The following is a 25925-nucleotide window of genomic DNA, read 5'->3' on the forward strand; positions in this document are numbered from 1 at the left end:
GAATAGGTGGAAGACACTCTTAAAACTGAGACCCCTTGTTGTTCGTAATGTGTATCGAATCAATTAATATTGTAAGACATTAATCCCATGTGCAGTAATATGGTATATTGCTACATAATAAGGAAAGTTGACGATAGAAAAAAGTAAAGTCATCACATGTACCATGTAAGTTTAGTTATTAGTTAGTCATCAATCTCTTTCTCTAGTAAAATATCCAGATATGAAGCAGTTGTGTCGTACTCTCTGGTGTCTTTTATCAATAATTTTCAACATACTTCTATTTTTGGAAACTGCAGCTATATCATAACTAAATGAACCTTTAATGATTTTAGTGCCTCATCATTACGTGGTTTAATCATAATTCCTGTATTACATGTAAGCACCAATGTTTCTTCTGAGAAATTGCGCCAAATATTCCCAACAAAAAATAGTTTATACATATAATTTTTGATAGACTTTTTAAAAAGATGTTTCTTTTTTTTTTATCTAACTTTATTTATTGTCATAAAACAAAAATTAATATTTTACAATTTTTTTTAGCATCCCCGAAACTACTGTCATATAACGTGTTTGTAATTACCTGTTGAAATGACATCTTATATCATTGTTTACGATTTATTGCAATTAAACTATACAAATCGGTTTCATCAGAATAAAGCAAATATGTAATGAGCTTTTTTGTTTGTTTGTCATAACGGGCCTCCATACCCGTTACCATGCAGGCAAAAATCATCTTTTCTTCTGTAAAATAGACAAACCTATTCCAACATGGGTTGAAATTTATTACAAGCACTAATTTGTGCACATGTGTGAGAAAGATTAGGAGTTTGTCTTTGTTCAATATTGCCACAATCACAGGTTCCTATGTTAAAAATGTAACTTCCGCTTTAAAAAGTGTGTTCGCATTATCAAACGCATCGGCAGAAAATTACATAAAATTCATGATATGTAAGGATGCCAATTATTGTCAATTTTCATACCCATCATAACTTGCGCTTTAAACAGCAAGTATAATATTTGATGAAATAGAGGACAACTACGGCTGAAAATATAGTGGAATCTCACTATAATAGTGATATACCACTATTATAGCGGAATTTACGTTTCCCCCAACCTGTGGGTACCCTAATAATCATATAGAGTTGACTAAAGAACAAACTTTACCTATATTGAATTTTATTTTGTTTTCCATACACAATAACCTTTGTTTATCACACCCCCTTCAAACGATGAGGGGGTGGAGGTATAGGAATCACCTGCTGTCCATCGTATGTCCGTCCGTCTAATTATCCTTCCGTCTGAAAACTTTTCACATCTTCAACTTTTTCTCAAGAACCACTGGGCCAATTTTAACCAAAGTTGGTACAAAGCATCCTTGGGTAAAGGAGGTTTTAAATTATTAAAATGAAGGGCCAAGCCTCCTTACAAGGGGAGATAATCAAGAGAAAACAAATATAAGGTGGGGTCATTAAAAGATCTCCTCAAGAACCATGGGGCCAGAAAAGCTGAAACTTATGTGGAAGCATCCTGGGGTAGTGTATATTATAAATTGTTCAAATCATGACCCCTAGGGGTAGGGTGGGGCCACAGTAGGGAATCAAAGTTTAACATTGAAATATAATGGAAAAATCTTTAAAAATCTTCTCCTCATTCACTGGGCAGAAAAACTGAAACTTATATGGTAGCATCCTGGGGTAGTGTTAATTCTAAATTGTTCAAATCATGACCCCCGGGGCTCGGTGGGGCTACATTAGGGAAATGAGTGTTTTGTCTTGAATACTACTACTAATTACGATTTCATGAATAAGAATCTTGAAAATAAGGTTCAAATGTGTAAATTTCTTTTTTAGGTCACCTGAGTCACTCAGGTGACCTATTGCTATCTGTTTTCGTCCGTCGTCGTGCGGGTGTGCGTCGTGCGTAAATTTTTCCCATTTTCGACTTCTTCTCAAGAACCACTGGGCCAATTTCCACCAAACTTGCCACAAAGGATGGTTCAAGTTTGTTCAAGGGCCAATGCCTTCTTTCAAGGGGAGATAATTTAGAATTAGTTAAAAATTAATGTTATCTTTTAAAAATCTTCTTCTCAAGAACCACTGGACCAGGTAAGATGAAACTTATGTGGAAACATCCTCAGGTAGTGTAGACTCAAGATTCTTAAAATCATAACCCCCAGGGGAAGGGTGGGGCAACAATGTAGGATCAAAATTTTACAAACAAATACATAGAAAAAATCTTTTTCTCCAAAACCACTGGGCCAAGAAAGGTGAAACTTACGTGGAAACATCCTCAGGTAGTGTAGATTCAAATTTGTTCAAATCATAACCCCCGGTGGTAGGGTGGAGCCACAATGGAGGATCAAAGTTTTACATAGAAATATATAGGAAAAATGTTTAAAAATCTTCTTCTCAAGAACAGCAAAGCCATGATCAGTCATAATTATGTGGTAGCATCCTGATGTAGTGTAGATTCAAGTTTGTTCAAATCATGACCCCCGGTTGTAGGGTGGGGCCACAATGGACGATTAAAGTTTTACACTGAAATATATAGGAAAAAATTTACATTGGAATATGTAGGGAAAATCTTGAAAAAATTCTTTTCTCAAGAACAGCAAAGCCATGATTGGTTATATTTACATGGAAACATCCTCAGGTATACTAGTATAGATTCGAGTTTGTTCAAATCATAACTCCGGGGATAGGGTGGGGCAACAATAGACGATCAAAGATTTACAAAAGCTTCTTGTATCAGTTTATTTCATACTCTATGGATCTTTTATGGATTGTTGTTTAATACTCAGGTAACCGTTAATGCCCTTGGGCCTCTTGTTGTAGTCATGTTTTGTCTGTTTGAACATTATGCAACCAAAAGTCCAATATCCTGGAAAAGAATCTTAGAGAATGTTATATATACTGTAGTGGCAAACATTTTTATCAAATGAAAATATTTTGTACATTTGTATGACTATGTATTATCCATATTTCAGGTATTACTGTGAAGCGTTATGACTACAGTGAAGCACAGAGTGGAAAAAGTTACTGTGATGCTAAAATTGCTCATAAGAGGTCAAAGATGAGAATCCTATCTTCAGAAGGCCACAATATGTGTACAGCAACCCAAATGAATGAAGCAACTGATAGTGGAGCAGGAGTAAAGGGAACTTGCATTGCTGTTGTTGATGTTGATGTCACCAAACAAGAAGTCACAAAACATTCATCGAAGGGAGGGAACTTCATATAGAACATAGAGTTCACATCAACAGGAATATTTTTATAAGGAAATGGAGAGCCTACAGAATCGGAAAGGGGTGCTTTAAGAACAAAGAGAGTCTTCAGAAGCTAGGACAAACCCCAGTCTGCTACCTGTGTGAAAATCAGCAGCGACTTTAACTTTCCTGAGGACCATGGCCAAATTTATTTCAAGACACCAAAAACAGAATGGATCAGGATCACATGATCAGTCTGATAGCATATCAAATGATAATGAGGAGGAGGGTGAGGACGAACTTACTGGAATGAACTCTAAATTGTTCTTTTGTCCTGAATATGGATGTGTAAAGTCATATCAGACTTTTGATAAACTTAACGAGCATCTACTCATTGGGAATCATGTGTGTTTAAAAAATTGTCAGAATCTTCTCGTGACAAAACAAAGAAACTATGGGCAGAAAAATGTGATAGTGTGTTGGCAGCTACTCGTCCTAGAGTTGAACACGAGTCAGAGGCTTTAGACAGTGTGGATTTGAGAAAAGAGATACTGCAGATTCTCTGAAAAAGTGAAGGATTGTAAACCTATAGGGTTTGAGACAATTATTTTAATCAGAAAATAAACATATTAAACTATTTACAATGTACTTAAGATAGAGTGCATTGACCTGTAATCCAATCGGGATATGGAAGTGTAAGACTTTTCTGTAATAATAAACAAACCTGGTAATCGGATTGAGGACAATGTAAGCTACCAGGATGTTTATCTATCTTGGGACGACGATGCAGGAACAGTAACGCAACATTGCTAAAAATTATCTTAACATTATTTTAACTTTTGCACAATACTAGAACGTTGGACTGAAGCTTATTAAAATTTATGTTTCAATTACAATTTATTTTATAAAATTCCAGGATTTTGTACGAATTTATTGAATAACTTGTTTACTTGAATCTGATTTGTCTATTTCATACGTAAATGAGTATTATGTATTGTACATTATAAAATACGATCTACGGCGCTCTTCGGGGGAGCCACTATACGATCAGCTTTACGACTCACAACTTTCAGTAAATAAACTCTTTGCAAACATTTTGGTTTCATTGGCTTACAGGATTTCTTGACCGTGTAATTCAAGAAAGGAGAGGAAAGTGGTAGAAAGGAGAATCCCACAGCTGTTGCATTAGAAATGCGAACTCTGGTTGAAGATGGAAGAAGGAAGTTTTCTCCATGTGAATGGTTACAGCCAAGTCAAATTTCATCCTTTTTTTCCAGATTTGCTGTAAGTTGCAGTCATGCAAATGTGACTTGTGTTGACAAGTGTGAATAAGATTCAAGCGACAGTGATTTGCTGAGTGTTTTATGTGAACTTCAAAATGCAGAAGTTTTTCAAAATGTCATTGCATGGTTGACATGAAGCAGACAGTCTAATGTTTACATCTTAAGACGTTTAAATGACATCTCCATGGAATAGTTTTGTCAACCTTAGAAATGCAATGTAGTTGATTTTTGGTTTGGATGTTATTTTCCCTGAGCTTTTGCAATGAAATTTTTGATATGTATATTAGGAAATCCCCTAATTTAGCTCACCTGATCCAAAAGCTCAAATTTTGAGCAAATTTTGTTTGGAGTTGGCTGTTTGTCCTCTTCTTAAAACCACTGGGCAAATTCAAACCATGTTATTATATAGGGGGAAAATCTGTGGTAGAGCATTGTGGCCATGGGCCTTTTTTGGGATTGGATCAAAAGGTCAAGGTAAACAGTCCTCTATTGATTTTGAAGTCAAGGTAAAGGTCAATTAATTCCTATATGATGATATAAGTTTACAAATGACATCTCTATTTTTCTAATCTTTTGTAATTAAACTATGCAGTGACGCTATACATTTTAAAAAAAGTTTTTAAAAATAACAAGAATTTTTTTTAATGAAATTTGCTGTATTTTATTGTTTTTTATTTGAAAATACAGTAAAATTGTAATTTTTCTGCATATTTGTTTTTTTTTTAATTCCAAAAATGATATCCAGTTGGTTACCATAGCAACAGTGAACAATGAAAAAAATGTTATGTTTAAAGCTCAAGTTTGTGAACATACATTACATATAAGTCATCAAATATATTTTTCATCATGCACATGTGCCACCCTCTGCCTGAATCTTGCATGGAACAGTACTTAATAGCTATCATCGGCATGTTTTGTTAACGTAAGCAGTAATGACGGCAGTTTTGGAATGATGATCTCGACCATGTGCTATTAAATTATAAGACGTCTTTATATGTACATGTTATTTCTCAATAAGAAGTGTTGATCTGTCTTTAATTAAGTTCAAGTGCAGTACTTTGTAGTTATAAAAATCTCTATTATTCTCGTAGTATTACTGGCCGAATTTGTAAACTTGACAGCTGAATTGTCACCCATCATTAAAAAAATGTTCGTCCTCGAATTGTAAGTGATATGATTTAAATATTATGTAGTATTTAAAGATAATTAAACACATACTCACTGATCGTCAATATATACATTGTTATAACCTATACATTAAATTAGTAAATATTTAGAATGATTGCCAATTAACATCAATAAATACTTGAAATGTATAACTGAATAGATTATAAAATATGTACACAAATGAATTAAGAATAATTTAATTCTAGTTGTAACGCTGTATTTGATTGGATAAAAAATTTACTTTATATAGTATAAAATGGGTTGCCTACGTCACAATGACTTGCGTCAAAAACGTATTGATCCGCCTGACGTTGCATTCAAATTTTGTACAAATTGAAGTCATTTTTTAAGGACAATCATCTTTTTTTCTTACACCAAATGTATGAAAATTAAATTATAAGGAATGAATTTAATAGCTACCCAATTTATATGGTATAAACTGGGTTGGAACAGTTTACGCTTTTTTATAAACCGCTTCGCGTTTTATAAAGCGTAAACTGCCCAAACCCAGTTTATACCGTTTAAAATGGGTAGCTATTAAATTCATTCCTTAAATGAATACATAATTACAATACTATTTCAATGCATACATGCAGATCTTATGAATAATATATATATTAATTAAATATAATATATATATATATATATATATATATATATATATATATATATATATATATATATATATATATATATATATAAGAGATTCAGTCGATTACTAGAGATTCAGTCGATTACTAAAAATTATTTCAAATTATAATTTTAAAAAATTTAGTCACATTTGAAAGAGGCGCAGAAACAACCACAAAGACGGGCACATGAAGAGGCGCGCATAGAGCAGACACGGGATTAGATCACTCTCCATGGGTGAAAGTCTAGATGGTAGAAACTTGTGTAGCAGCATCACAGATTAAAGTAGAGGTGAAAATGTAAGAGAGGCTAATCTGGACACTTTTGGGTCCATCAAAGTAGACTGAGGGTCCCTAGTGATTACAGACTTTAATACTGTCTGGTACCGGGATGCAATTCTTCTCTCCAATTAATGGCCGAAGAACCAAGGGGCAACCAGGTCAATCTACGTCCTCTTAGATGACGGGCTTCAAGGTTCGCCTTCTGCATCAGAACATCTACAATATCATTACAATCAAAACTGGGAGCACCTGAAAAAGAAAAATTGGGGGTTATTTACAAAATCCAGATGGTGGTAGGAGGAACGAGAGGACTTGCTCTTGTGAAGTGTATAGAATGGAGTGTTGATGGATGCTTGATAGAAGTTTTAGGGGCAACAGACAGATGACAGCTGCAGGTTCAACGACGGAGAGAGAGCAGATGGAGCTGAGGTCAATGGTGTTACCAGAGAGTGTGCGGATGGAATAGACTTCAGGTAGGGCAAGCAAGCAAGTGTCCAAGTTTAAAAAGTCATAGTCAGGGATGCTGACCAGTAAGAGTGGGTCAGTTGAGGAGGTAACTGGTTTCTGGAATAGAAAGCACTGGAATCGTGGCCTAACCTGAAGAGGAAGCAGTCATCTGAGGGGTGGACAGGGAATCATTCACAGCCAAGCAAGCAGCCTTTTCCGTAAGAGAATCTCCAGCATCAGTGAAGATAGGTGGCAAGGGAGCTTCAGTGGGTGTTGGAGGGACAACAGGTGACTGAGAAAAGGTCACAGAGGCCACATGTGCTTAACAGGATCCTTTGTAAAGAGAGCCTTTTTTTGAAGCCATCTTCCGCACGGGCAAGTCTGTCTAGCCCGTACAAGTCGACTTTCTTCAGGCTTCCCTACGAAGACAGAAGGGGATCGCATAGGCATTAGTGGTATGCCCGATTTTCCAGCCTTGGAAACTTCTGGCACTCAGGATGAAATTGGAGACACAGAGGTCCTAGTGCGTCGCCTTGAAGATTTCCTGGGATAGTCCTGGGGATCTTATGGAAATGCTCCTCTCAGGACGATACTTTAGCAATGAAGGAGAAAGCACAGGAAAAAGGAAAGAGTCGCGTTTCCTCACAGTCTAGGTTCGGTGTTTCCAGCGGTGCCTATGTACTGCTCCATAAGATATCTTCTGGTAGCTGGGTAGTAACAGATGGAGCATTCTAAGATGTTCCAATGAACTTCCTGAAGGTGTCTTGCCAGTTGTTTCCTGAACTTAAAATTTCTTGGACAGAGCCGTCAGTCAAACATCTGCATTTAGCATAAGTAGATATGAGAAGACAAAACATAATTTTGTCGCCCGCGTGGCGCAGTGGTTAGAGCATCTGCTCTAGAGTCGCGGAGTAAGGAATTGATCCTTACGTCGCAGGGTTAAATCCCACTGCGGGGCATGGAGACCGGTCCTTCGGAAGAGACCTTATAAACCGAGGTCCCGTGTCGCAGTAGGTAATGGCACGAAAAAGATCCCTCGCTGCTCAATAGCCCTGAATGCCAAGCATAGGTTAAAATTTGGTGGCGTCTCCATATGAGTGAAAAAAATTCTCGAGAGGGACTTAAACAACATACAAACAAACAAAACAAAAAAATAATTTAAAAAAAAATAATATTCCGGAACAAAATTGAGGAAAGTTTCTGTAATCTTCATGTCTCTGTACTTAATTTTACAGAGTACTCGGGTGCCAGCCTATAATCATTCCAAATATGGCTTTGAGCAGCTTGTGATGGACAACTTTCTTCACTGAAGGACCTCTAGAAATTTCGTAAGTCAGGTCAGAAAGTATAAGGACCCGCCCACTTCTTGCAAAACTTAGGATGCATTTTAATAGCCCTGTTTATATTTATTAAAACAAAGTCACCTTCATTGTATTGATACTGTTTGCATTGTGATCATACTTTCTCTGCTGTCTGGCTCCAGCCTTTAACATTGCTGACCTTGTCAGTTCATGCACATCAAACATTGTACATGTGCTTTGTAATTCTAGTACATAGTCACTGTAAGAATTAGCAGGAACTCTGGAAGTGTCATGGCGGCCATGTAACAAATAAATAGAAATCTCAATTTCTTTACCAACCATACGTAAACATCGGGTCTCTCCGGTACTTTCAAGAATTGGAGATCTATACATCTTCAAGATATATACAAGATATATTGCCAACGTAAGGAGGGGCAAGTATAAAACCCTATCTCTGGGATGTTTTCCCATATACATGTATTTTTTTCTAGAGGTGTGCAATATTACCGGTATATCGGTATATTGCGGTAAATCCCATGGCGACAATAAATCGCGATATGAAAGTCAGAAACCGGTATTTTACGATATATATATGAATATATAGAACAACTTTTAATTGTAAGAAAATGTTGAAATAAAGTGTTTTATCTTGTCCACAACACCTCAGGCATTTTTAATCGTGTCAAATAACTACACCGGATGTCAAAACTATGATACTAACTGAAGGGTCCGGGTATGGTATGAGCTTTGAAATTCGGAAAATCTAGATTCTCAAAAGTGATGTTCTATTTACTTTAATACTTTCCTTATTAATGAAATTATATTTATTTAAAATTTTTTTTTTTTCAAAACGTTTAACAACTCTGGTTTTCCGATTTCTTTCTCTATATGTCATATTTTTGCGGGAAAAGTACGTTTTGGTTTTAGTTTCTAGTGTCAATTTGTTAAAAAGAGTTCGAGGTGGTGAAGAACACAAAGGCAAAAGCTGCTATTTGGCAGAACTTTTCACTGAAGAAAAGAAAAAGTGATGGGGTGTTGCTATCAAATATTGCAATTTATAAACACTGCAATAATGAAGTTAAGTATTCCGGTGGAACTTCAAATTTAAATGCTCACATCCGTGTGTTTCACCCAGGTGCAATGGGGTAGTTAGAATAATCTAACTGTGTCTCGGTACAAGCCCTCACCACAGTTAGAATACGTCCCATATACTTGCAATGTAGCAAATCGGAGTGGATCCACTCCGAAATGATTTTGAAGTAAACAAAAGGAGTTGCACTGAAAATAACTACCAAATTAATCATAACAAACCTTTTTGAGATTGTATATGCCTTTTAACCAAAAAAATAATCCATATTAAGACGAAAATTCAACTCCTTTTCTCAACGTTTTTTTCTCGCTTCAAATTTACACACCATGTTGACATTCGGAACTCTCTGGATGGATCATAGTAAAGCACTGAGTTCGAGTTATCGCCCGTGTTTATTTCGCTACATTGCAAATACACGGAACGAATTCTATCGTTAAACCGGGTCCGTAGGACAATATCATTTTAACGATAGAACATTCTATCTACAATGGAGATGCATGGCTTGGCTTGCATTCCAGTCAAGCATGACAGAAACAATAACACAGACACGATACCATCCAAAATACTTACCAAGCCAGCGTCATCTCAGCAGACATTACCAAATGTTATGGCAGTAAAGTATCCACCAAAATCATCAAAAGCGATGGCAATTACTGATTCTATAGCCAATTTTATAATTAAAGATCTGAGACCATATAGAATTGTTGACTCTCCAGAATTTCGAGCAATGGTAAAGACGTTGGATTCTCGCTATCAATGCCCTTCTAGGAAGCAATTTTATGATGTTTTGATACCCCAAAAATATGAAGCAGTCAAAACTCAAGTTCAGGATCGGTTGAAAAATGCTGGCCAGGTAAATTATTATCAACATGATCAAGAATAATATTGTTACATTCACAATACATTATATACACTGAGGGAGATTTTTTTTTAAATTCATTATCATTAATGCAAACCAATTTTACATGTGTATCACATTGAATTTATTAGTGATTTAATGTAATTTTAATAACCAGAATATTTATTTTGATTTAAGGTAAAAAATCATTTGAATTATTTGTGACTATTAATTCTCTGATTTTTTGTTAGATTGCCATTACAACTGATGGATGGACTTCAAGATCCACTGAGTCTTATGTGACCATAACATCGACTCACATTACTGACGAATGGAAATTGCAGAACTTTGTTCTTCAGACTCGGTGTCTGCCTAAAAGTCATACAGGTAAAATAATTTACTTATTGAAATATTTTAGTAAATACTCTTGAAAGAAACTTAATTGATGAAAATTACTTTTGAAATTATTATTTTAATTTTTAAATTAGGTGAAAACCTTGCTGAGGCAATTACTAAAGCTTTGGATGAATGGAACATACCAAGGACACCGCTCTTTGTGGTATCAGATAATGCAGCAAATGTGACTAAAACAGGAGATCTACTCAAGTGTGAACTCCATCTTGGATGCTACGCCCATACTCTAAACTTAGCTGTTCAGAAATGTTTGGGAGTCCAGTCAGTTGCACGTCTTCTTGCCCGAGTCAGAAAGATCGTTGTTTTTTTTCCACAGAGGTAGTGTTGCATCTGCAATGCTGAAAACACAAGCATCTCTATTGGAACTTCCTTATCACAAACTTGTTATTGATGTTTGCACTAGGTGGAACAGTGCATATGAGATGCTTGATAGGTATTTATCTATGCAGGCAGCTGTAGTTAGTGTCCTGGTAAGCAAGGATCTTAAAAACAAGGATAAAGACTTAAAGTTTCTCTCTGATGATGAAACTACCCTTGCTGAGGATGTTGTTACCTGCCTTAAACCACTGAAGGCAATTACCACAACAATGTGCAGTGAAACAAGTCCTACAGCTTCCATTATTTTGCCTATTCATTACCAGCTACTTGATTATGTTCTTCTCCCAAAAGAAGGTGACTCTCCAACAATAGTAAACATGAAAAAGTCAATGTCATTGAATCTGAAAGAAAGATATGCTACAAAAGAAAACATGTTGAACAAAGTAACAGCCCTTGATCCTCGTTTCAAAACACTTCCATATTTACCTGAGGAAGATCGATTGTCAGTTTTTGACACATTAGTGAGGGAGGCAGGAAATCTTTCTAACACAAACACACAGATTACTGTGAAGACTGAGCCAGTGGACAATGCTGACAATCCACCCATTCCTCCTCTGCCTGTATTGCCTACAGTTTCAGATGATTCTGTCCCTCATCCTCCTGAGGAGAATCCTATTCCTCCAAAGATCATGAAAATTGAGTCAAAATCGAAACCTTCATCTAGTACCCTTAATGACATCCTTGGTGATGTTTACATATCTAAAGTGTGTCCACCTTTGAAAAAGCCTAAGCTTCAGGCAGCAGAGGATGAGATATCGCAGTACAAGAGTTGCCCTGGTATCCCATTGAATGCTAATAAATTAAACTGGTGGAAAGAAAACCAAGGACAGTTCCCACTTTTGGCTGTACTTGCTAAAAAGTACTTGTGCATACCAGGCACAAGTGTGCCATCCGAACGTGTCTTTTCTACAGCGGGGGACATAGTGTCTGCCCAAAGGGCAAATCTCAAGTCAAAGCATGTAGACATGTTAATTTTTTAAAAAAAGAATATGTGATTCAGTGATTGTGGAGTACTTCAACTCAGTTTTATTGAATCTTTGGAATCTAGTCATGAAAGTTAAGGCCTAATGAGCTTGATTTATTGTTTTGTGTAAATGTGTTTACCTAGTAATGCTAATTGCCAGAACTTCAGGTTTTTAATGAGCAAACACTCAGATTTCTTATTTTATTTTTTATCATTTTAACTGTTATTTCAATTTTATTTACAGTAAAGTGTTCTGTAAGTAGTTGTAGTGTCATGTTTTTCTATTAAAGAGTAAAGAGTTCTTCTAAAATAAATAAATTTAATACAATTTATTAGTTTTTATTCACATTTATAAATGTAAATGTATCTGCAATATATCGCAATATATTGCAATATTCAAAGTAAAATATTGCAATATATCGCAATATGGTTTTCACCCACAATACCCAACTCTATTTTTTCAGCATACATTTTAAAGTTCGATTAAATTGCTCCACTAGGCCGTCGCTCTGAGAATAGTAGGGGATTGTTCTCGTTTTATACATGCCTAATACTTAGCATATTTATTTCTCAACGGATTTTTCCGTACGCCCGATCCTGACAATGAGCACTTACTTCGTCCCACCTCTGATGTTTTTTTAAGAGGTCTGTGTTTCTCTGCTCCCGATTTGTATCATTTCAAGGGACTTTTGAGCTTTATAACTGTTCGTTATCTCCATATATCGTGCAATATTTTCACAATCATCTGACTGTGTTTTTGATTCGACTCTAAAGAGCATGTTCTGAATATGATCAAATTTTAAACCGAGGCAGGTTAATCAAAAATAAGTTGGCGTTTCATGGTTTTCAATGTCAAAGTTGAAGATAACGAACAGTGATCAATTTTTAAGTCAGGAGTTTGCAAATCCTATGGTCGTTATAATGACCTTGTTTGCAAGTTAAACCATTCGTTCCGTCTTATCTCGATTGATATGTTTCCCACGAATTGTTAAACAATTTAGACTTCAGTATTACTTCATTTACCTGATCAATACAGAGGGTTCATGGCGGATGTGGCCAGTCAACAGGCATTGCTTACTCCTAGGCACCTGATATCACTTCTAAGGTTTCCAGGGGTCTGTGTTTTTGTTCTGTTCCCGAAAAACTCTCTTCACAAATTAAGTCACGTGCACCTCTTTACGGTCCACTACGCTTCCGACAAACCCTTGACAGATTTGTAGCTAAAACTCGGTGTAATAGAAATTTCACAAGGTTTTACATTCCCTTAATTGTACGCATTTGAAATAGTCTTTTTGTTACCAAAACACATTTTAAGTTAACAGGAGGGAATTCATGAAAACTGCATTTGTCATTATTAGGAATGAGTTTTGTTTTTGTCTGTGTTTGCTTACAATGGATTAAAGTCGCCCGCATGGCGCAGAGGTTAGAGCATCTGCTCAAGAGTTGCAGAGTAAGGATCTGATCCTTACGTCGCAGGTTCGAATCCACAGCGGGACGTGGAGACCGGTCTTTCGGATATGACCGTATAAACCGAGGTCCCGAGTCGCAGTAGATGTTGGCACGAAAAAGATCCCTCACTGCTCAATGGCCCTAAGTGCCGAGTATAGGTATAAATTTGCAGCCCTCCTCCGTCAAGTGATGGCGTCTCCATATGAGTGAAAAATTCTCGAGAGGTACGTTAACAACAAAACAAACAAGGAATTAAAAGCTGTTGGCTAGAATTCAGTGTCGCTAATATCGGCCGTAAACACATCACAGTAAAAGGGTTTGTGGGAGCGTAGCGGACCTACAAGATGTCGTAGAGCATGACGATGTCGATGTATCATTGTCATTATATCGACTATAGAACTTACGAAATGACGACTTTAAACGAGACTGCTGATATTCTTGTTTCATCAACTTGTTTGGCAATAACCTACCTCGTTTTAGAAATTGGTCGTACGTAGAGTATGCTCTTGCGTATCGAATCAGCTGAGAGATATAAACCCCGTATGAGGTAATGAAGGTATATTGCTGCATAAGTAAGGGAAGCTGACGATTGAAAAGTTAAAGTCATCAGGTTTATCACAAAGCTTGGTTGTTAGATTACCTTTAATGTCTTTTTCTAGTAATATATCCAAATATGAAACATATATTGGAGACTTTTGAGTTTGAATACTGTTCGTTATCTCCTTACATTTCAGGAGGAATGTGACTGTGAATCATGACCTTTTTTATGCTTAGGACAGAATGCAATACAGATGAAGGGATTAAGGCATTAGTGTGAATAACGCAAAAAAAAAATCCTAGTCCTATTCGAAACATGGATTTACAAATCTATTGCATGCATGGCCAAGGAGATATAATTTTACATTGAAATATACCGCTATGTTAACGATAATCCTAATCATTCTTATATATGCACTTTCTGGTCAAAAGATCAATATTTAATACCTGACTTTAGGCAGGGTTGTTTCTAAATTCTAATTTGTTATCTTCCAAGATAACTGTGGATAAAAATAAAATGACATTTTCTTCTTTCTCAGATATATTTATATGACTGGAACTTCCATGGTAAATAATGACAATGTTTTAACCAAAATATCCAAAACTACCTTTAGAATCTTTCTACTCATAAGTTATTATTTCTGTTAATTCTTAATTAAGGTGTTTTAAAATTAGTGCATGGAGATTACGAACAGTATTCAAGCTCAAAGTCCATTTAAACAATATGAATTGGGAGAAGAGCAAACACGGATCTTCAAAAACAACAGAGGTTGGATCAGGTGGCATAGAGAAGAAAGCATATCCTGTCCACCGGTCACACCCGCCATGTGCTCCTTGTCATGATCGGGAGAAACGGGAAAATCCGTAGACAATTCAGTGTGTCAAAAATGGTTTAACAATAAGTATGAAAAACATCATTCAGCGTTCTACTTAATGATAACTATTTAGATTGTGTTTGCTCACAATGTCACAAGATCATTTCACCGACCTTAGAACTTGCGAAACTTGACTCAAACGAGATTGTCGGCATTTGACTTAATGATAGGTTGTATTTGTTGAAAAGGTCTTTGTATCGACATAAAACTTGCGAAATGATGACTTCAAACGAGACTATTGGTATCTTTGTTTCATCAACTTGTTTGCCAGTAGCTTGCCTCGTTTTAGAAAGAATGGAAACAATCTATACGAATTTTAATGAGACGATCGAAAATATATTTGATGAATTTTAAAAGTTAGAATATTCTTATGTGCACCAGTGGAAATAAGTTATTCATCATACGATACCTTGTTTCTTGACGAGTTCCGATTATCAAAATGTATTATTTCTAATCCATGGTTTTTAAAACTTAATGTACATACACCCCTATGTTTAAAAAAAGTATGCCAACAAATTATAGTGTATTTACTTACATTTCAACGATCTTTTTCAAAATTGCTAAAGTTTTAATGATGACATTTGTGCTTTTACTTTGTTTATTCATGTCTTCAAATAGTAAACAATTTACCCACAGTTTGACTTTTACATTTGGGTCACTTATAAATTATAGCTTTCAAGAGTGCATGGGCAGGCTGTACTTTAATCAGTAACATGATTACCGTATGGATTAAAATGATGATATTCATGAAATATAGCCTTTCATTCTAACTTCTATTGTGGGCAAAAACTTTGTCGTTGTCTTTTAAAGTACAATGCAGGAAAGATTAAGAAAAGTAGTTTAATGTCTTGCTAAAAAATACTGCAGTGAAAGTTTAAAATTTCGATAAACATAAGATTATCAGAAAAAGCTAAGGAGGCCATTGTACTTTTACTTCAAAAATCAGCTAGTTATAACTGTACTGTACATAGTAGAGTGAATGATCTAAATCATACTTCCCATTCTCAAGTGGTGTAAATCGGATGTGGATTCTCAAAAATTCAAAATCGCCATTTTTTTTTTCAAAAGTCAGTAACACCAAAACTTCACATGTTAAATTAAAAACTAGGCTTTTTATATCAAAGACAACACTGCTTCTTCAATAAAAATGGAAGTCGGAAATTTTCATATCTTAATTGGCCCCAGGGTCAGAGGAACTGGAGTTTGAATTGGGCTCTTATGATCTTATAGTGAAAATGAATAAATTCTTTAAAAACTCTTCCTCTCCGTGTATATTTGACCGATAAACTAGGTGGATGGGGTCACGATGAGCAAGGATGCCTCTTCCAATATTGTGAAAGGGTCAGGGGTTGGGGGAGGGAGGCTATTGATTGTATAGTGAAACTGCATTATTTCTTTGAAAAAATCTCTGATCCTGGGTATTAAGCAAACAAACTAATACATATTTATTGATAGTTATTGATAAGCAAGGGTGCCTCCGTCAAAATTATGAATTTCATGGCCCTTGGGTCAGTGATTCTGGTGTAAGGGTTGTGCTCTATTGATTAATATATGGTCACAATTTTTTTTTTGAATGTGATATCGATGGAACTTTTTAACAGTACACAGAGACGTAAGCGTAGTCATGAACATCGGTCTTACAATAAACCTATTACACACGATGTTTCCTTTGATTCATTACTACCTTATGTTAATAAACAGTTAGGCCTTCATCACATTCGCACCAAACTTTACTCTGTCCCTTTGAAAGTTTTGAATACTATAGATCTATGTATTCTTTGTTATCCCCCCGGATCGAAAGATCTCGGGGGTATATTGTTTTTGTCCTCTCTGTTTGTCTGTCTGTCTGTTGTCAACTTTTCCCTTGCCCATAACTTTTGATTGGTTGGAGCTATGACTTTCATATTTCACATGTGTATTCCTTATGACAAGAGCTTTCTTTGGGTACCATCATATTTGACCTTGGAGTTTGACCCACTTTTGCAAAATTTTATGAGACTTTAACCTTGGCCATAACTTCTGAACAGTTGGTGCTTGGGATTTCAAACTTAACATGTATATTTTTTGTGACAAGGCCTTCCTGTAGATACCAACCACTTTGACCTTCTTACCTTGGAGTTTGACCTACTTTTGAAAAACTTTAACCTTGGCCATATCTTTTGAACAGTTGGTGCTTGGGGTTTCAAACTTCACATGTGTCTTCCTTGTGACAAGACCTTCCTCGGGATATCAACCTCTTTGACCTTGACCTAGGAGTTTGACTTACTTTTGAAAAACTTTAACCTTGGCCATAACTTTGAATGGTTGATGCTAGGGCTTTCATACTTCACATATGTAATCCTTGTGACATCAACTTCCTCTGGATACCAACCAATTTGACCCTTTGACCTTGACATGGGAGTTTGACCTACTTTTGAAAAACGTTAACCTTGACCATCACTTTTGAATGGTTGGTGCTAGGGCTTTCATACTTCACATATGTAATCCTTGTGACAAGACCTTCCTTTGGATACAAACTTTGACCTTGACCATGACATTTTACTTACTTTTAAAAACTTTAACCTTGGCCATAACTTTTGAACAGTTGCAGCTAGGGCTTTCAAATTTCACAGGTATATTTCTCGAGACAAGACCTTTCTTTGGGTACCAACATTTTTTATCTTTTGGCCTGGATTTTGACTTGCATTTGAGAAACTTTAACCTTCGCCATAAGCTACCATACGGGGGCATCAGTGTTTCACAAATACATCTTGTTTGAAAATTGTCTTTCTATTTAAAAAGAGAGTTTAATGAGGAAAGTATGTTTTAATGATATACATTCTAAGTTGAATAAAAATGGAAGGATTATTGCTGATGTAACAACCAATATTGAACGACGTAGTATAGAAATATACATAAAAAAATCAATTTAACACATTATACTCGGTAGTAAACGAATTAAATTATATCACATCAACATTTCGATCAGTATGGTGTATCAAAGCCGTGAGCTCTATAGTTTTCAATATATTCAGGTTTGAATTAAGAGTCCTCTCCTCTCCCCTTTTGTATGATTTCTCTTTTTGTAATTTACGACTAGAAATGCCCCCCTCCATCGTTATTTCCTGTTTTTGAACTTCAATGGTATTTCTTGTGTCTTCTTTGATTCCTTTGCCATTTTCACAATTCTCTGAATAATTCGAGGCGTTTTCTTCTCTGTCGGAGTTTACATTAGTAATGTTAGTGTCCATGGATGTATCTGTCGTCCGGCTACTTCCGGTGCCGTTATTGTCTGAGCTATTTTGTCTCATTTCATACGTGGAGTTTGAACTCCCCAACAGGAACGATAACTCCCGTTTCTTTTCTCTAGTGTATTTTGTTTTGTTCACTTCATGGTAGTATTTCCTTGCTTCTATTTCCGATCGATGCTTTTTGTCCTCGGATAAGAAAAGACCTTGATCAAAGAATGAGGATATTTAAGAAATTTACATGGCTTGAATAAATTAGATAGACACTTATCATGACTTATGTAGGAAAAATGAAATTGTTCCATAAGGAAAATATTCTAAAAGTAGAAATTTACCTTTTAAACTTTTCCATCGAGTGCTCTGAATAAAAAATAAAAGTGGTGTGCTTTTTATATTTGATTTGAAAAACAAAAATCGTTTTACTGCAAGATTGAATATATACGTTATACATATCGTGGTTAATTGTAAAGATTATTTTAGAAATAGGTGCTTGTTCGGTTGTTCAAAATATATAATGATATAAAATTATTATATCTCATTATAATAATATTATTACATGTATAAACGCGTCATCTGACTGGTCTAGACACTCGTAAACGTCGCGTATCCTACGAAGAAATATGGAATCCAACCACTCTAGAACACTAAATTTTCCTTTTGGAATTTTTATTCTTTATTTTATAATTTTGCCATTATAAACTCTACTATACAATATAAACTTGAGTTTATTCACAGAGTGTCCCCATTAAATTTGCCGGGATATACTATATATTAGAAAATAAAGGTAATTTATGGATGTACCTCCCCCCTCCCCAATAACGTGATGAACTTTTATTCTTACTGGTCCAGAATTTCTTTTAGGTTGTGCTTCGTCAAACTTAAATTGCTTCCTATGGGCCTGCGTAATTGAGTATCACATTTACAATGAGAAGAAAGTATGAAATGTACTTGACAAAAAGATTTTAAGAACACAGAAAACCTCAAAACTTGCAAAAAAGCGCTTCAAACACTTTATTAAACGTGAATTTGAGAGCAGCAAAAGTTTGTTTTGATTCGGTATAAGAAACAATTCATTACATGAATGTTCGGGAGATATTTCGATGATACAAACTCATTAAGCAAATCATGTCATCTTACTTGTTTACATTTGCTGAAGTCCTAGCCAAATGCAATGAGAGAAGCAGGGTTAAATAAACATTACCAGTCGTATGAATTTGGAATTTTTTTTAAATCTTAGATTAATTAGGGATTATGGATTAGGGTCCAATAGTGGGGGACCTGCCTTTCAATGAACATTTTAGTCTAAATTAAAAGTAAAAATTCACTTTTAGAAAGTTTTTATTGGGGGGGGGGGGGCTGAACCCCCATCCCCCCAACCACCCCAACTCAAATAATATTTTCCCTAATGTTATGTTCACCTGAGTGGAAGTCGGTAGCAAGTGAAATAGCTTTCCAAAACTATTTGTATCAATTTTGAATTCCCCGATCTATTTTTAGACCAATGTTGAGAAAATAAATCTTTATATTCATCTGGAAGGTCACGTGCAGGTGAATATAACGTAGTATTTTTTTCTACATTGTTGGATCTTAGCCAATCAGAGAGATAGGAATTATTCAATCATATAAAAAAAGTTATATTCAGCCAGGAAATAAAATTCCCCGAGGGGAATGTGATTTTTCTTGGCAGGATAATATTCATATTTCTTTCAAGAATATGCAATGAATATATACATCATCTGAAATTTCGAGGTCTAGTACCAACTTACATGTGATAGACTGTGTTCTGTCGAGAAGCAATGTAAGGCACAGTGTTTGATCTGTAATATTTAGAATAATTTCCATTAGTGTACTCTCTGGAGGAAAATATGGATTACGATTTCAAAGTACTGTTGATAACATAGTTTATCTGTATGTGTTGTATTATTCTCAAACCTTGCTCTCCAAAACGCATCTTATAAGATATACATAACCAACCTGAAATATGAATTTACAATCATTTTTTTTTTTTTTTTTTGCACATCTATTTTCGAACAAAAATGAATATTCCATTTTAAAATCAGAAAATGAATCCAAGCCATGTTTAAAAAATTGTGTGTTTACCCTCTCCCAACCAACTGACTAAAAATGGCCGACTCAAATCTCTTTTTTATCCTCCAGGAAACAATTATATTTTTATTCATTCCAAAGTTTTCTCATCCCATTAATTACTATTTTATCTTCATATTCGCAATTGTTTTTGAATTAAAAAATTCCCTTACCTACCTAGCCAACTTTTTTTATCCTGAGTCGGGAGAGGGCAAACAAAGATTTTTTTTTTTTTTTTTTTTTTTTTTTTTTTTTTTTTATAAAAGATGGCCTCATATACTTTCATTTCATTTTATATTCTTATTATATTTTATTTGCAAACTACTTTGCTGAAGGAAGTTTTTCAAATGTATGCAGATACTCCAATCTTCGTTATTGTTGGATGATAAGGTAACGTACCAAACAAATTTTGCATGTGGAATGCAGAACAATCTGAGAAGAATTAACATTGACTAAGTCCATTCCTAATACAGCCTCCGTCAGAGTTAGTGACAACAATATTAAAGACTTCAAGAAAATAAGTCTGAAAATTACAAAAAAAATTAATAATTGTAAAGAATAATTGTTCGAAATTAAAAGAGAGGAGGAGATTTATAAAGATTGAAGATAATATCTATAGGACAGCACGAGTGAACAATGGCCTTAACTACATTATAGTGTTAAACTCTATGTACACACATGAAACGTCTTTTGAACACAACCTCGCTTTCCTCTGTAAGTTTAACACGGATTTTCCACACTATGGTAGTGAAAACAAGGAATGCCTATTCAAAGAAGAAATATTTCAGTTTGCTAGAAAATATTCGATATATCTGCTTTTTTGTGTAAGTCATACAAGCAACGCGTTAAAAATTTGTGTCAGTGATATTTACCGATTTATAAATGAAAAAAAAACAACTTCGAAAACGATGAGTATAGATCGAAGATAACCTTCAAAACTGGAATAAAAAGAAAACTTACCAGAATTATAAATGTCACTGGCAGCATAAAGACATAAAACTGCCAGGTGGATTTGGAGATCCAACAACTGAAAGAGATATAATAATAATTTTATCTACAATGTTTAACACTAGAATTATAAGGAAGTAAACTATTTACTTATGCAATTATGTTCCTTTACCTGACACTACATCTGAAATTTACAACGAATTTTTGATGTGTATGAGGTGATACCCGACAAAGGAGCACGTTATATTTCGCAAAGGAGCGTGAAATAATTCGCATAAGTATTAGTGATCTCCTTATACACACCATAAATGGACACTTTTCTAAAATTTGCCTGTTTACTTCACAGCTTCACAACGCACCCTCTGTATCACACTTGATACATAAAAGATGTGCATATGTTATAAAAAAAAAAAATACCAATCACCACTCCGTTTTGATCTTGAAAAAAAAAACAACAACAACCGAATAATTGATATCATGATGTGATATGTCCAGGGATTTTACTATGAATAAGATGCATTTGTCATGTGGCAAAAGTTTCGTTGTGGAATCATTAAGTAATCCTACTTGATAAGAAATCGATGTGCTTTGCTGTTTCCTTTTTTTTTATTTCCAGCTAGCTCGGCGAAGTTTGAGGCAAAACTTACATCATCATTTTTTCATCAGATGAAAACTTTGGAAAAACAGCTGAAGTAGTAGTGAAGAAAACCGTCAAAACCACTGGGATTCCTGAAAGATATAACATACAAATTACAGTCTATCGTCAAATTCACCGGGATTTCTAAAAGATAAAGCACATTTTATAGGAATTTTCAAAACCAATTTTTACTTCTATAAAGTTACAGAAAATCCTGCCAACCAAAGGAGATCAAGAAAGATAACGCACAAGTTACTAGCAATTGTATGCAAACATTACAGGTAATCTTTGAAATTTAACATATTCTCAAATAAAACGCATGTTATTGCGGAAAAAAAAACAGGAAAAAGTTAAGCTGGTTTTCATCATCAAAACTTTTGAGTAATGACAATTATGCTCACTGGTATTTAAAAATTCGGCATGTATATTTGTAATTTTTACTGGTTTCAGTTTGCAAATTCAAGCTTACTTAACTGCAATAACAGTAAATTACATTCTATGGTTTGTGATTTTGACATTTTTATCTTACAAGATGTGAATTTTTTTTTATCACTAAACTTCTTACGAAAAGATATGCGACCTAGTATGGTTAGGTCTAATGTTGACTGGCGTTTTTTTTCTCGAACAAATAAATAATAAAGGCCATTATTTTCATACAGAATTGTCTACGGATAAGAAAGGACTCACGACGGGTGTGACTTGTCGAGAGAAGATGCTTATTCTTCTCTGGCACCTTATCCTACCTATGATTTTTTATGGGTTCATGTTTGCTCTGCTCTGAATTTGTATTGTATAAATGGACTTTTTGGACATGTTTACTATTATTTTTACATTTTAACAAATAGGTTCAGTAAATTACATCATTTAATAAATATAAACAGTGAAGCTTTTCCACCACCAACACCCCTTGAAAACCGGATCTCCATAAATATCGGCCAATTTCTAAAATCTCTTTACAATAAATTCTCCCAAAACCGGTCATCCCTGTGAACCGGACAGGGGCCAATTTTTTAAATTTATTTTTTAAAAACCAAAGGTAAAAAAACACAAGTAATTTTACCTCATTATACCGGCCATATTTTTATGGCAAGAAAATATAATTGCATTACCAAGATGTGTAATAATGCCTGGTCAGAATGAAATCTGTGATAATTGTTTAATCTCAAAGGGTTCAAATGTTTTTTAGATTGTCAACTTAAATTGAACAACAGTTCCGAGGACTTCTGTCTCAGGACAAAGTAAAGTAATAGGCCATCGGCCAGTAATACATTAAAGGCCATCGGTCTCAACACTTTCCTATGCAGAGATGCCGTTCCTTCCTCTCGTCTTCAAAGGGGCTCGCCTCAAAGTAAAAAAGATATATTCCAAGGATTAAGTCAAATTAAACTATTAATTCTAGATCTATTAAGTAAATATCTATTTTGAAGGACAAAAATTAGATCAAACATTTAATTTGGATGAATTAAAACAAAGCACTATTTCTCTTGCTTATCACTGTGATATACGCGAGGCAACGACAGAGGTGAATGCACGAGCCGATGGTAGAGAGTACGGTTTCACCTTAAGCCCATTAATTAATTATGCAAACTGAACAATGGTCGAGGACACACGCATACTAGGCCATGGACTTCAAATTTCATGTCTAGCAGCCCAGGTCAAATATCTGTTCATCGGCCTAAAATACCTAAGAGGTCATCAATCTAATCTAATAATAAATTTAAGCATACGAAGATCATCAGCCTTAGCACTATAAGTCATCAGCAAACTTACCAACTCAAATGTTATTTAATTAAATTATTACGGTTGTGGTAATTTGATTATTAGTACTTCTATAGACCTGTGCAGTACTTCAAATTTAGACCTGTCACTACTGGCCTAAAAAATTACTGATAGTGCCACTTTTACTGGTAATTTCTGATATTTACTGATGTTATACTGATGGTACTGAGAATTGCTGATATTTGCTGATATTTTTTTTACTGTTGTTACTGAAAATTGCTGTTGGTTCTGATAATTACTGATATTTACTGTCGTTTTTACTGTGGGTTCTGATAATTACTGATATTTGATGAGAGTTAATGTCGGTACTGAGAATTGCTGATAATTACTGAGATTATTTCTCTAGGTTCAGAAGGCTTGAAAATGGTTTATTTATTTATTTATTCATTCAGAAATAACATTACTCTTTTTCATATTTTTGTGAGGAAAATTTCAAGTAGAATTGAACTTTTTTTTAAGAAAAAAAATGATAATACATAATAATTAATACATTTGGTTAATCCATATCTAAGAAACAATATTTATGAGAGGTACATGACTGATAATGAAAGATGAAATTGCACAGGTGAAAAATACATCTACAGGTTATCCTAAAACAGACTGCCTATGCACCTCTCAGGTGTAAAAATCACAATTTTACCCAGATAAGAAGGTGCTCCCCATTACATATCTGTATGCTTTTCGCGATTGGCCGAAGTGGGGCAAACCCAAGCAGATTTAGATTTAGAAAAGAAATTCAAAGATTTTGCTAGGTGGGAATACATCAAAATGAGACCCCCCTCCACTCCAGCCAAAAAGGGGGTATAGGTGGAGTGGTATTAAGGAAAATGAAATTCCATTAAAAATCATTCAGACTCATTCTTACGTTAAATTCAAATAAAAAAAAAAGTATATATGGAAGGGGAGGGGTATGGGCAATCCTGTCCGCGAGTACCTGTGGGCCATATATATATATTTTGAGAAACATTGTCAGTCTTTAATTTTTCCCTCATTTTTTTAATTGTCTGAATGGAAGTTCAGAGGTATACATGTACACTGTACATTTTTAATGCAATAAGTGTCACACAAAAAGTTTTCTTTTTAATTCGTGAAAACAACAAAGCGAAGATGCAATCAATATATATTAATAGTACATGTAAATCATTTCACTCTAATCTTGAAAATTTTATCTAGGTCCCGAAATAACCAGATACCGAGATTATAAGACACCGGCTGGTAATGAAAAAAAATGGCGATGTATTGGTCAGGAAACTATAAAGTTATTAGTTAAAAAGTGAAGGAGAATCACCATATCTTAGAAAAATAAGTCACCGATTCCTACAACTTTGTGGTAGGCCTAGTTTTATGCACTCGATATGGTGCCTCAGCCTACTAGCTTCTTTATGACTTTGTCGGTAATTTTTTGGATCTGCACGTGTAACATGCACATAATGAAGACAACCTTTGGGTTTCACAGAAATGCGTCGACCCACTGGCAGGTTAGTATGCAATGTTGCAAGTGATTTCAGTGTTATTTTTTCAACATTTTTGTGTCAATTTTGACTTACTAATGGAGGTGAAACCACCTTGACTCGTAAGGAAATTCGAGATACACATGTACCTGCAGTGACCTTAGTGACTTGAACGGAAGCTAATACACACTACACAGATAATGCAACATTTTCAAATAAGATTTTAAAAATCTGCTCGTTGAAACTGACATGAATTTCATCAATAAGTGACAATGCAAATAACACATTTGGTTATGAATATCATTTAATATTATTTTTCTACATGAAAAACATGAAATAATTTCCATAAACATGATATATATATCATTGATAATGCAGTATAGTGCAAGTTTCATGATTTTTTTGTTTAAACTATAAATAGACATACAAAGACATAGAGTACTACATGTATAGAAAGTGAATTTCGGTAAATTTATACAAAAAACACATTTCAGTACAGTATAGCCACATTCAAATTCGTAGTAACACACTTCAGTCTTGCTCTTTCATGTTTGTGCATGGATTCGAAGCTGGTAGATGGACTAATACTGACAGATCTTTAAGAATATGTAATTTATGTAATAAAAATACTTTAGGTGATTTATTCCATTATGTAATGGAGTGTCCATACTTTTCTTCATGAAACTTATTGATAAGAAGTATTGTTTTCATGTAAATACTTATAAGTTTGAGAATCTTATGTCCACCACAAATGTTGACTCACTGATAAAGCTGTCTTTGTTTGTTAAAAAGATATTGGCCTGTTTTCAGTAATACTCTTTCATTTGATACTACTCTTCCTTACTTGACTTTGTATTTTGTATATATGTAAATATGTTCATGTACCTCATATACCATTGTACGGTCTGAGAGAAATAAACAAACAACAAAACAACAGGA

At 34.7% G+C, this 25925-nt stretch overlaps 2 protein-coding genes across 2 annotated transcripts in view; one reads left to right on the plus strand and one right to left on the minus strand.

Annotated features, from left to right (window-relative positions):
* The first annotated feature begins 9891 nt into the window (after positions 1-9891).
* Positions 9892-12014, plus strand: LOC133197527 (E3 SUMO-protein ligase ZBED1-like). Its single transcript, XM_061333611.1, has 4 exons — positions 9892-10257; positions 10494-10629; positions 10731-10917; positions 11060-12014. The coding sequence occupies exons 1-4, from the start codon at positions 9892-9894 to the stop codon at positions 12012-12014; spliced, it is 1644 nt and encodes a 547-aa protein (XP_061189595.1).
* Positions 12015-17801: 5787 nt separating this feature from the next.
* The window catches only part of LOC133197537 (uncharacterized), a 37278-nt gene continuing 29154 nt past the window's right edge, over positions 17802-25925 (minus strand). Inside the window, exons 17-22 of the mRNA XM_061333624.1 lie at positions 21767-21848; positions 21132-21198; positions 20850-20935; positions 20571-20694; positions 18888-18984; positions 17802-18292 (exon numbers count right to left, since the gene is read on the minus strand). Coding sequence (XP_061189608.1) covers positions 17802-18292; positions 18888-18984; positions 20571-20694; positions 20850-20935; positions 21132-21198; positions 21767-21848 — 947 coding nt within the window. The remainder of the gene's footprint in view (positions 18293-18887; positions 18985-20570; positions 20695-20849; positions 20936-21131; positions 21199-21766; positions 21849-25925) is intronic.

The sequence above is a fragment of the Saccostrea echinata genome, unplaced genomic scaffold (genome assembly GCF_033153115.1).
Source record: "Saccostrea echinata isolate AGI-Se365-2 ecotype Australia unplaced genomic scaffold, CSIRO_AGI_Sech_v1 ptg000001l, whole genome shotgun sequence".
Classification (NCBI taxonomy): domain Eukaryota; kingdom Metazoa; phylum Mollusca; class Bivalvia; order Ostreida; family Ostreidae; genus Saccostrea; species Saccostrea echinata.